This window comes from Apus apus, chromosome 3 (genome assembly GCF_020740795.1).
Source record: "Apus apus isolate bApuApu2 chromosome 3, bApuApu2.pri.cur, whole genome shotgun sequence".
Classification (NCBI taxonomy): domain Eukaryota; kingdom Metazoa; phylum Chordata; class Aves; order Apodiformes; family Apodidae; genus Apus; species Apus apus.
In genome coordinates this window covers 24,364,577-24,377,821 of record NC_067284.1, presented here as the reverse complement: position 1 = coordinate 24,377,821, position 13,245 = coordinate 24,364,577, and the positions used below count along the sequence as shown (strand labels likewise).

Sequence of the window (13,245 nt, the reverse complement as noted above, 5' to 3'; positions counted from 1 at the left end):
AGCCTTGCACCAAACTACTCCTACGGCTCTGAGGCTCTGTGAATGCCTGCCAGTCCCTCAGACAGAAGACCACATTGTGCTGTGATCGTGCTGTTAAGAGCTTACAGATGTTTTCATACAGTTCTCATAGTTCAAGGAAGTGTTAGAAATAGAGGGATAATCACAATGTTTATATTACAACTAATCCAAATAGCATCCATCTATCCATCCAAATAGCAGCCATCGCTAGCCCTGTGGTCCATAAACTTCTCTCAACTAAAGGCTAGCATAGTAAAGCCCAAAGAGTTTTCCCCTGAAAGACACAGGTCACTACCTGAAGTGTAATGTGACCCCAGGTGGACCTTTCTGAAGGGCAAAGGCATCTGTGTGGCTTCAGGTAAACCAGAGTACTCCTTTGTTTCCAGAAGAGCATGTATTAATATGCTAGTTGTAATACTCTCACAGCCACAAAGGTTTAAATAATAGAAGCAGTTAGAAAAAGAATTTCATCCCTCCCTTTCCAGAAGGAATTCAATAGAGACAAGCTGCTGTTGCTGTACACAAACTGCTGCTGTTGCCCACAAACCTTACTTGGTGCAACATACAACACACTGCGCTAATCCTTCTTGCAAGTTAGCCAGCTGCTCCTTTGCCTGACACCACTATTTCTTGCACCTATAATACATTCAGGGTGTGCTGGAAGGCTTCAGAAAATGAAACCAAAGGGCCACTCTTGAGACATGACCACTAATGGTTTCTAAATGGCTCTGTTAAGCACAGGACTGGGCACAGAGCAGTGGGGAGCTGCTTATGTGCCATCCAGAAAGCAATAAATGGAGGTGCCATAAATTGCCAGCTAGTGCACTCAAGTCATTGCTCATGCTGCTTGTGCTCTGCTTTCAGGACGGAGTTTCTAACTCCTCCTTACAGTTACTGCACAGCAGGTCTCAACTTGCCTGGCACACCTTATCCTCCCAGCAATGGGCTGGTGGCTCCTCAGCCACCTCGGGCTTGAGACAACCTCCCCTGCCCACTGTCCCTAGGAAGTCCTTAATCTTGAGGCTGGCAGGAACCCAGGCTTGCTAAAGGTACTGCGGATGCACAACCACAGGCACACCTTCCCTCGAGAAATTAACCTGTCTGAAAAAGGCTGACTATAATAATTTTCATCAGAGTATGTGATTTTTAAATGACACAAAAAGAGACAGCTCCTTCATAAGCCAATTAAAACCATACTAAAAGTCAATATTGAGTCCTTCAGCTCCAGAGAAGACCCTGCATCTCGAATTTGCTTTTGTGCTCAAGCAGCTCGTACTTCCTTCCCTTGCATTGGAAATTTCCTTTTTATATCGCTTTCATTTTGTAATTCCGTTGTTGAATTCCTTAAAATGCTGTGGCATGTGCATTTTTATCAGCTCTGCTACCAGAATAAACCAGCACACTAACACCAGTCTGACAAGGTGTAGAAGAGGATTTTGTTTTCTTGTGATAAAACCAAAGTCCAAGACTCGCTGGAGAGGGACACATGGGGGATCCAGCACTTAATCACAGAGTCAAGGCATGATGGGTTTATGAGCTTCAAAACAGAGCTAAATTAGAGTGAAAAGAACCAGAAGTTCACATGTCTGATCAAACAAAGCAAACATCTGCAGAGAGAGGAAATTTTATCTTTACATGAATACAGTCACCTCAGGACAGAGGTAAGGGCTTTGGGACCTGTAGAGAAAGAAAGGGGAGAGAAAAGAGCAGCCTGGCAGTAGCTGTTACCCACAGCTCACATGCCATGGCACCTCTGCACTAAGTCCCCTTCTTCCTCAAACAGAGTGTAGCTTCTAGGAAGCTTTTCCTACAGCATATACAAGATCTCCCTCATTAGTAAAATCTGAGACTTTTCTCAGGATAATTCAGTAGGAAATTAATTTTTCACATTAAGAAAGAAGACAGAAAAAAGATCTTTCAAGCAAGTGAGCCTCCATCACTGAGCAGTTCTCTCAAATATAAGCCCAGGTGGTCCAGATCACTTGGTCCATTTACAGGTCCATTTATCCAGGTCTGCATGCCATATAAGTAGGTACCTACTTTGCCAAACTACCCAGCGGAGATTCGAGCAGGGAGGCACTGGCCCTACTCAAAACTCTGCAAAACAACTTGATTTGTGATCCTAGCGCAGAGCAGTGACTCGGGTGGAAGCAGCGCTGCCTCTGCTGCTCTAACTACTCCCACAGCTCTTTCAGGTACAGCCACATCAGCCAGTGGGCAACTAACCAGTATCCTGCAACCCCTCTGCCAGCTGCCCTGCTTCACATCTTCTTCACCATGCAGGAGGCCAACCCTTGCTGTCCCTGCCCAGACAGGAAAGTTATTTCCTCTCAAAGTCCAAGCACTTTGTATTTATATAGAAAAAAACATTGCTGTTTTTCCTGACATGCATCCCTCTTCCTAAGGCACAGGTGTGATGACACCTGACACTGAAGCACTGGCAGATCAACCTGGAGAAACTCTTCCCACTCCCCTAGGTCCGTCTTGCCTTTTATATTGTCTGGGAGAAACACAGTCCATTAGTCTGTTCTGCTAGTACCAGAAGCCAGCCCAGTCATTAAATACCCAAACAATTAATTTAGGGTAAATATACACTGAAAGTCCTATCTTAGGAATTCTAAGTAAGATTAATAAGATCTCTAGTGATTTTAAAATAAGGCTATATATTACTTCAGTAGACCAAATGATACAAGTGCACAATAACTATAATTATACAAATCCCAGAATGCAAAATTATTTTCCCTGACATCACTGCATACAAACATTTAGTTGTAAAGGTCAGAAAACCAAGTAGGTCATCTTTCTCATTCTATTTGGGAGGATGCCTCACTTAACATCTTGTTTTGGTCATATAATATTTAAACTGAGCTATGATGCTATGAATCATGACCTGAACCAGCACACCAACTCAGGAAAATCTCCAAAGCAGGGTTGCAGGTATATTGTATGCAAGATATTAAAGCAGCTTATATTCAGACAGGCTACTAAATAAGTCCGTAGGTGGTGGTATTTTATGACTATCCTCAAACTAGGACTAAAAAAGTTTAATTGAGCTGAGATGCAAAGTGACAAGGAAGAGAACAGGGAATTACATCTCTTGCCCTCGCATCTAGCTCATAAGTGCTGTAGAACACGTTGTTGCAACTATTTATTTAACCACCCTCATAACCCTGTGGCTTCGTGTGTTCCCACTTATAAAGATAAGTACATTGCCAATACCAATGAACACCTCCATATAGGTAACCTTACATAAAAAGCAATATTCACTTTGATGTGAAGTGTTTCATTATATAAGAAGGACAAGACTTAATATTCACTGCAGTTTAGCTCTCTCATTCCTTCACAATATAAAAGCTATTCAGCTGGTTACAAGTATGACGACTTCTTCAACATGTGATAAATAGTCCCTTCTTGGTAACCAGTTAATTGTTAGGAAGAAAAAGACATAACATCAACACTTCAGATATTTTCTATTGTTTATCAGCAGGTTTTTGTAACATGGCAGAATGTTACAGCAATTTCATTTGGAAACTAGGAGTATTATTTCAAGTATTCAAGGAAAAATTATTTGCTATCCTGAGAGTTTTACCCATACTTAGTACAACTGAAGAAAAGTCTGCACTTGTAAGTCACCGATGACATAACTGGAGGTTAAAACAAAATATGATTATATAATTTAAAGTACTATCTGTATAAAATAATGCAGATATTGTCCCTGAAGTCTCAGTGATACTCCTGTTACACAAATTACACAGATCAACACAAATTTTTCTGGATAATAACATCCTGACAGAGAGGTAAAAAATGTAAGCACATCAAGAATACAAATCGTTCCAAGTATCTGCTAGATCCAAACTTGGTCCCCTTGACGAATTAAGTATCAAAGTTCTTAATAACTCAACACAGTAATTTTTTACCTGACAATTCACTACACAAGAGAAGTAACTCTAAATTTAAATCACTTCCTATCTAAACACTCACCTTGTAAAACGCTATAGCTATAACTACAAACACGAGAATTACACCTTGTATGTCTTTCTGAGAAAATGAAAAAAATAAATAAATAAATAAATTTGCAGATCAGTAATATTAACTTTAGCTTGTAATCACATGTTAAAAATGAAACATCTCCTTACAGAAAGAAGAAAGGCTTTTGGCTAAAAGCAAGCCTGAGTATTGTGTAAATTAAAGCCACACACTCAATCAGTTTCTGACCACATTCCTATTTACACTGCCATAGTTCTTAATTTTCATTTGAATCACAAACATACAAATTCTGAGTCAAAGGAGCTAAAGTGCTCTCTGGGAAGGGGAAAACTTTATACAGACTAAATTTTTGTTTTGTTAGGAAAGAAAGTAAGCCCACAGAAAGTCCAATTCAGTTTGAAACATATTTATATGTTGAGATTTTAACTTTCATGAAACTGATGAATCACAACAGCATTGAAACAATTGTTTCAGCAAAACTAGGAGGACAAAGAAGATGCTATTTCTCCTGTATGCTCCCAGTTGCAGGGAATGACGAGGGAAGAAACAGAAAGAGCCTACAGATCAATACCTGGCTCCAAGCCTGGTGTCACTGGCAGAAATTTGGGGGTTTTAGGCCTGGGGGAAGCACACCAGTGTTTGAGGGAGGGTGTGCTAGTAAGGTCCTCCAGTCTGCTGTGTCAGTGGAGGTGGTGTTTGGAGAGCCAGCCATGAGACAGCAGACACAAGGGTTATTGATGGGCTAGAAACCACAAAAGCACCTGAGAAAAGTCATATAGGAATCAAGACTTCTGCCCCAAAAAAGGTGGCAGGATCAATAGCCCAAATGAAGTGCATCTACACCAATGCACACAGTATAGGCAACAAACAGAAGTTGGAAGCCATTGTGCAGCAGGAAAACTATGGTATAGGTGCCATCATGGAAACAAGGTGGGATGACTCACACAGCTAGAGCACTGCAATGGATGGCTACAAACTCTTCAGAACGGATAGGCAAGGAAGGAGGGGCAGTAGAGTAGCCCGGTGTGTTAGGGAGTGTTTTGATTGCCTAGAGCTTAATGATGGTGATGACAGGGTTGAGTGTTTACAGGTAATAACCAGGGTGAGGGCAAATAAGGCAGGTATTGTTGTGGGACTCTGTACTAGACCACCCAACCAGGATGGAGAGGCAGATGAAATATTCTATAAGCAGCTGGGAGAAGTTTCACAATGACTAGCCCTTGTTCTCATGGGAGCCTTCAACTTATCAGATGTCTGCTGGCAATACAGTGCAGCAGAAACAGTCCTGGAGGTTCCTGAAGTGTGAGGAAGATAAATTCCTGACACAGCTGGTGAGGGAGCGGATTAGGGAAGGCACCTTGCTGGACCTGCTGCTTAAGAACAGAGAAGAACTTGTGGGTGATGTGATGGTTGGAGCCTGCCCTGGGCTTAGTGACGATGAAATGATAGTTTTTGATTCTTAGAGAAGTAAGGAGGGGGGGTCAGCAGAACTGCTACACTGGACTTCCAGAAGGTAGAGTTTGGCCTGTTTAGGAGGCTGGTTGAGAGAGGCCCTTGCGAGTCAGTCCTGAAGGGCAAACGAGTCCAGGAAGGCTGGACACTCTCAAGAAATAAATCTTAAAGACACAGCAGCAGGACATCCCCCTGTGCCAAAAGACAAGCTGGTAGAGAAGAACAATGGCCTGGTTGAACAGAGAGCTTTGGCTGGAACTCAGGAAGAAAAGGAGTTTATGGCCTTTGGAGGAAGGGACAGGCAACTCAGGAGGACTACAAAGGTGTCATTAGGCTATGCATGGAGAAAACTAGAAGGGCCAAAGCCCAACCAGAAATTAATTTGGCTACTGCTGTAAAAGACAATAAAAAATGTTTCTATAAATACTTGAGCAACAAAAGGAGGCCTAAGGAGAATGCCCATCCTTTATTGGAAGCAGGGGAAAACACAGTGACAAATTATGAGGAAAAGGCTGAGGTAGTTAACACTTTCTTCCACTGGGTAAAAATCTGGCTGGATGGCCAGACCCAAACAGTTGTGGTGGATGGAGTTAAATCCAGCTGGTGTCTGGTCACAAGTGGCCCCAGGGCTCAGTACCGGGGCCAATTCTCTTTAATATCTTTATCAGTGATCTGGATGAGGGGATCAAGTGCACCCTTGGAAAGTTTGAAGACAACACCAAGTAAGGCAGAAGAGTTGATCTGCTTGAGGACAGGAAGGCTCTGCAGAGGGATCTGAAAAGCTTGGACTGATGGGCTGAGATATATTGTATCATACTCAAAAAGACCAAGTGCTGGGTCTTGCATTTGGGTCACAAAAACTCCATGCAACACTACAGACTTGGGGAAGAGTGGCTGGAAAGCTGTCTGGCAAGAAAAGGACAACAGTGCGCCAGCAGTGTGCCCAGGTGGCCAAAAAGGCCAACAGTATCCTGGCTTGTATCAGAAATAGTGTGGCCAGTAGAACTAGGGCACTGATGGTCCCCACTGTACTTGGCCCTGATGAGGCCACACCTTGAGTACTGTGTTCAGTTTTGGGGCCCTCACTGTAAGGGGGACACTGAGGTGCTGGAGCGTGTCCAGACAAGGGCAACAAAGCTGGTGAAGAGTGTAAGTCTTATGAGGAGTGGCTAAGGGAACTGGGGTTGTTTAGCCTGGAGAAAAGGAGGCTGAGGGGAGACCTTATTGCTCTCTACAACTACCTGAAAGGAGGCTGTAGCAAGAGGGATATTAGTCTCTTCTCCCAAGTAACAAGCGATTGGACAAGAGGAAATGGCCTCAAGTTGTGCCAGGGGAGGTTTAGATTAGATGTCAGGAAAAAATTTTCACCAAAATGGTTGTCAAGCTCTTTGGAACAGGCTGCCCAGCAAAGTGGTGGAGTCACCATCCCAGGAGGTACTTAAAAGAAGTGTAGATGTGGTGTTTATGGACATGGTTTAGTGATGGACTTGGCAGTATGCTAGGTTAATGGTTGGACATGGTGATCTTGAAGGTCTTTTCCAACCAAAATCATTCTACGATCCTCCTGCAGGCTTACAGAAGTAGATGCTAAGAGTGTGTGCAGGATTACAAATACATAAAGGGTGAGTGTCAAGAAGATGGAGTTAAGCTTTTCTCAGTGATGACCAGTGATAGGACAAGGGGTAATGGATGCAAATTGGAGCATAGGAGGTTTAAGGTGAATATCAGAAAAAATTTTTTTACTGTGAGAGTGACAGAGCACTGGAACAGGCTGCCCAGGGAGGTTGTGGAGTCTCCTTCTCTGGAGACATTCAAAACCTGCCTGGACGCCTTCCTGTGTGATGTGCTCTAGGTGACCCTGCTCTGGTAGGGGGGTTGGACTAGATGATCTTTCGAGGTCCCTTCCAACCCCTATGATTCTATGATTAAACACATTTAAATAAAACAAGTTTTGCATGCCAAAACAAGCTGCAATTTTGCTACTGAGTACTTTGTACAATCCACCAAGGCAATTACCCTGAGCCTAATTTCTAGACAAGGAAGATTACTGAAGTGGTAGCCAAGCTCATGCTGAATGACCAAGCTTTTACTTGCACTGAGCCAGAGAAGTACATTTGAAGCACTGCTAATCAAGGTCAGCATAGCTGTTTAAGGGAAGGTTTATTTTATACCATCCTTACAAGTAACAGTCTTTACAATTAGGGTTTTCTTTTCCATGAAGTGACATTGAAGAACCATTGCAACATTTCTGCAGACACTTCCCCAGGTTTAGGAGGACTATCATAATTTATCCATTTCAACATATGCCAATGTAATTAAAGCAGATACTGCAAAATAACCCCAACCCAACCCCTTTTCTCCTACCTCATAAAACATATACAGAGAAAGCAGTGTAAGTCCAAGGTTGTAGACCACTAGAATACCCCTGCACGAGAATGGTTGCTTATTCCGCATGTACTTTGGTCCTAGCCATACGATTAGTAAGTACAATACTGAGAAGATAAAGGTAGGTGTATAGTTCTCCAGAAGAAGCCATCCTTTTACTCTGGGATCTGAAACAAACAAAAACGTACAAACACTGAGATTTTGTAAGGGGAAGAGTTCAGTGCATGCAGCAAAAGCTGTAGCCAAAATGTGTCTAGCACTGGGGTATCCAGAGACAGATGAAGAAAGAGCAGCAAGCTCTTTTAATAAAAACCACATTACTCATTTAAACAGAAAACTTTCACAAACCATAAGGTTTTAGTTACATAGGTGGTCAAGAAAACAGAATTAATCCTCTTCCTAAAGCAAAGATATTCCTAAATTATTACTATTATTTTTATCATTTAGAATAGTCTTCCATCATGAACACCACAGATGAGCTTAAATTACAGTGAAAAACCCCAACGACCCTCTCTCCCTTATTGTCTCAAACCAACCTCTCTCAGTAGTACACATCTTATTTCCTTGCAGAGCCTGCAAAGCCAAGAGTGAAGCAGGTACCTCTGTGGTTATCAGTGGATGATCCTGATAATTATTTTCTAATCAATACTAACCCAGTCAGACTTACGTACGTGCTACTCAAGAGGATTAAATTTTGGAATCCTTGTGTGAGCAATGAAACACAAAGCAGTCAGTCCACTCTAACCAGTCCAGCTGGCAACATGTCTACTGCTCAGGAAGAGCACATAAACCACCCCAAATGAGAGGATTTCAGGGGAATCCTTGGGACAAGTGCATGATCCTTTTGAACCCCAACTGCATTATCCGTACCCAGCAACAGCACAGTACTTCACTCCTCTTGGTGAAGTCCTGCCCAAAGGATTGAAACCAAGTTTACCAAACCATAAATGAACAATTCAAGTATTGCTGGTGTTCACAGCCTTGACTTAATTTTAAAGGAGTCATACGTGGTTCCTGAATGCGAGAAATTAGGCCTTAAAATGTAGATGTAAATGAGAAGTAGTTAAGAAAGCCAAGGAATTGTTTGGATTTGCCACCTTTATGGTTCATTATTTTTAAGACACAGCAAATATAGACCATATGCCAGCACATGCAGTAAGTTACAACAGAACATCCAGACTTTTTAAACGGGCTTTGTATGAAGAGAAGGCATCAAGGGCACCGAGCTACTGAAAGATAACACAAAGCATGCTTTGAAGGATCAGAGGCTTGTTCCACATCCTGGGGACTTTGTAAGGAAGTGACACCACCACTGGAGTCTCACTGGGACAAAGAAAGAGGCAAAAAAGACACTACTGAAGCAATCAGAAAGAAAGTATGTGCATCACTACACACATTCTGTATAGGATGCTGATATTTAATCCCCTCTGGTCAGGACCAGGTGGAACAGGGCCATCCCTACCATAGGTGGAAGCCCTCACTATGAAGCTACCACCTGTCCCAGTCCCTCTGTCTCCACCTTTTACGTGCTGATCAGGATTGCTGTTCTGCACCTGCAAACCTTTTCCCACTGAAACACCTCCCAAAATAGTTTTTTCTTTAAAAACAATGGTTTCAAAGAAGCAATCTTTTCCAAAAATTACAGATTTTTTTCAGTGAAAAATTCCCAAGCAGCTCTAGCTATGAAGGCAAGAGTACTTTCATTTCATGAAATGCAAATTAAAATAAGATTTATTTAAAAATATATACAAGTTATTAGTAACTTATGAAAAAATCTGGCAAAGATCTGAGTGAAATAATTTGTCACTAAGACTAACAACACCAGAGCTTAACTGACAGTAAGAAGAATTATCACTTACAATTGTCATAGCTGAAAAATTAGCAGCTCTTCTCTTCAGGTCAAAAGATCAGAAGTGCTGAATAGACTCTTCTATCTATTACAGAATCACACATTTTGATGCTTTGCAGATACTAAAGAATGCAGTCACCTGTCAAAGTCAGGATGTTAAAGGGAAGCTATTGCTTGTGCTTGAGTACCTGCACTTTAATATCAGTTTTATTTATGTATTTATTTTTGGAAAAATCTTACCTCTGGGTCCAAGCCAAACATCAAGGTAGCTATTGATTGTTTTATCCAGAAGTTCCATTCTACAACCTGTTGAAATAGAAGGAGGAGAAAGTTAGCTCTGCAGCTCACAGAAACAGTTTAATTACCTGAATATGAACTGCCACAGTTAACAAAGGAAATACTAATATACAAAAACCACAGCAGACAGATACTGGACGTTACCAGCATATACAGAGCATATAAAGCTTATTCCATTCTCAGAGACCCACTGGTGTCAGAGTAGTATTTCCACTGAAGTACATCATCACGGATCTAGATACACAGAAGGTTAAAACAGTGAGTTCAGATTAACCTGAAGTTCTTTGAAATTCTGCATTCTTAAGAGCAAATGCAGGATGACATCTTACAAGATCCTGCTGCAAGGAGAAGGAGGAGAAGCAGGACTGGACCTTGAGAAAGCAAGTAACAGTGAAATTCTCAAATAAATACTATGAAGCTCTTTTAACAGAAAGTCATGAATTTCTGGCAACAGTAGCTGGGGAGGAGGAAGGGAAGGAAAACAGTGAAAAATGGCTCTGTTATCGTTTTTGCAGATAGGTGACTGATTACAGCTCTGATTAACAGCCCATGAAACCACCAGATCAACAGTTACCGAATTACAGAGAGGGCTGCAGAGGCAAGGGAGGAAAATGCTGCAGTTCGTGGCATGAGCATCTCCAGCTCCAGAAACTGCTTTCTGGTAAGACATTGCCAGACAAAACTCGTCCATGAATACAGAAGAGTGATTCAAACGTATTCTGTCAGCTCCTTACATGGCAGTACTTACTAGTAGCACCTGGCATATATTCTGAGGCACATGAACTGCTCTACCTCCCCTAAGGTTAAAGCAGGAAAGAAGTAGCAACACCTTCCATGAGCCAGCACAATCATACCTGAAGCTGTTCTTAAGCAAAATGGAAGTAATTTTGTTCTTGATTAAGAAAAAACAAACATAATCCAAACCCACCCTTTCCAAATTCCTCTTTTCTATCCAGAACCATACTGAACTTACACTAAAATAAGCTTATCTATTTTTAATAGGATAGATTTCGCTTCCTGATGTTTCCCTTCCTTGAAGTACTAATATTAGTAGCAGTTTTTACTTTCAGGGAAATAAGCTAAGCAAGACATAAGCTGGCAATATACCCACAGCACAAATCAAAACACTTAAATGAGTTTACATGTAGTTGCTAACAACAAAAAAGTTCATCTCTGTTTTTTTCAGTTCTAGCTAAAGAAACACCTCTCTTCCTCTTTTCTGTGAAAACCCTGCCTCTATGGGATTTCTGATTTACACAAGTAAAATGAATGGTAGGTCCTCTGGCTTTAATCAGCTGGGACTGACACCTCTGTTTCTTTTGAGTCAAGTAAGAAAAGCCAAGCAGGATGCAAACAGCGTTCACTTCCCAGTCCAAAGCAGGGGCTTTGACTTCCCATGGGAACAGTAAAATACAGTGGGCTTGGATACAGGCATTTATATCACATCACCTTCCACCCTTTCATCCCCAGCCTTTCCACCCTACAGATCCAGGCAGGCGGGTTTCTGGCTGCACCACCAGCCCATTGTTTGCCATGGGGCTCTCAGGGATATGCAGAAGACTACTTCCTCATGTGCATCAAGTCTTTCTACCACCTTGGACTCCATAAGGGCAGAGCAGCTTCCCTGGAATCCAGTCACCAGGCACAAACAAAAGAGCTTAATTAAAATAACCAGGAGTCTTTTGCAGTTGTGATTCATGCCAGTTTTATTTTCTGACTGAAGAAGCCCAGCCCAAATAAGTACACACTTCACAAGAAGGAGCATTTTTGGAATTGTATCACCTCACCAGCTATGACACACAAACTGTGAGTGATTGTGTGATCACAGCCACCGGCATTGGCATGCTGGTGTCCTAGGAATAAGGAAACTTAACTGAGAAGCATATGCTGTGCTGCCAGAGCAGAAGCATCAGGAAGACTGTGAGAAATTAGTCTAGAGAATTAGAAGAGAAAAAAATAAAATTATCCAGAGTAAACTGGTGGTTCTTTTTTTTTTTTCCCCTCTTAATCTGCCAGCTATTAAATATCACCAGGAAAAGCACTCCCCAGTGGATAATTAATTTTGTTGCTTGAAATCCCCACTTACTCAATTTGTCCATCACTCCTTTGATCCAGTACTGACTGATTTAGTTACACAGCATTGCATTGTCCAATAACCCAGCATCTGCACTGGACTTCTACTCCCCTCTTCTCTTTGCAGGGGAAGGCTTCACAGGGGACAGTTTGTTTCAAAACCAAAGGTTTGTTCATTCAGAACTGACTTGATATATACTCTTTTTTGCACTGTGAAAACACAGATATGAAACAACTGAGAAAGTAGAAACAAACTATGCCTAACTACTGCAAAATCAGCAAGAAATGGAACACATTCCCCAAGAGGGGGAGGCTTTCTGCAGACATCTCAGCTTTTCTGGGCTGCTACCCCAAAGCAGTTTTATCTGGCAGCATTATCAGAGAGCAGATAGTAAAAGGCACAGTGAGAAAAGAACTACTCCTGGTGTCGATTTCCAGAATTTGCAGAAAAAGAAATTGTTTCAAAAGGAACTCATTTGTGTAACAGAAAAACAGAGGGAAACAATCTGCTTTTGTTCAGAGGGGGTCATGTGAAAATGCATCAAGTCTCCTGCCAACAGCCACACAACATTAAACACTGCTTCAACAGCAGCAACTACAAGGCTTCTTTTTAAAATAGAATAGTTTCCCAATTCAGAGGAACATTATCTTCCAGAAAACTGTAACAGGCATCTTTCCTAATACTGAAAATCAGCAAATTTTGCAGCTCAGCCAATGCAGGAACAGATCACTAGCAATGTTCTTTTACCCAGAAGATATCCCACAGCAAGTCACACTAACCAGTATCTACAGGCAGAAAAAAAAACAACCCAACTACATCACACATTGCTTTCTAAAACAAGTACTTCTCTATATACTGCATTTTTTTTCCTAACCTGCCTTTCTACAACGGACAGGAACAAAACTATCATCTCTGCTACCAAGTTCTACCAATGCAGTAAGGCCCCTGAACACCAGGACAAGCTGGATCAGAGTTTGGAAGTGCTCAGGCTTACAACCTGAAAGACACTTTACTCTTTCAAGTCTAAATATTTAATCCAGGAAAAATGCATATCTGGTGCTTTCAAGAGAGAAAACAGATACTGGAGAGTCTTCCATACAGGCATGTGTAGCACTTATGCACATAAACTAGATCTCCAAAGCATTTTGAAAAATACTTTTCATGCTCTCCAGGTATGCACAAA

At 41.7% G+C, this 13,245-nt stretch overlaps 1 protein-coding gene across 8 annotated transcripts in view; it reads right to left on the bottom strand.

Annotated features, from left to right (window-relative positions):
* The window catches only part of ELOVL5 (ELOVL fatty acid elongase 5), a 40,113-nt gene that overhangs the window by 9,255 nt on the left and 17,613 nt on the right, over nucleotides 1-13,245 (bottom strand). For 4 of the 8 annotated variants that reach the window (XM_051613693.1, XM_051613688.1, XM_051613692.1 and 1 more), the window contains exons 2-3: nucleotides 9,932-9,997; nucleotides 7,822-8,009 (exon numbers count right to left, since the gene is read on the bottom strand). In XM_051613693.1, the coding sequence (XP_051469653.1) occupies nucleotides 7,822-8,009; nucleotides 9,932-9,989 (246 nt within the window). In that variant the 5' untranslated portion in view covers nucleotides 9,990-9,997. Of the gene's footprint in view, nucleotides 1-7,821; nucleotides 8,010-9,701; nucleotides 9,803-9,931; nucleotides 9,998-12,074; nucleotides 12,250-13,245 lie in introns of those variants that run through there. The other 4 variants (XM_051613689.1, XM_051613690.1, XM_051613685.1 and 1 more) reach the window with 3 other exon arrangements.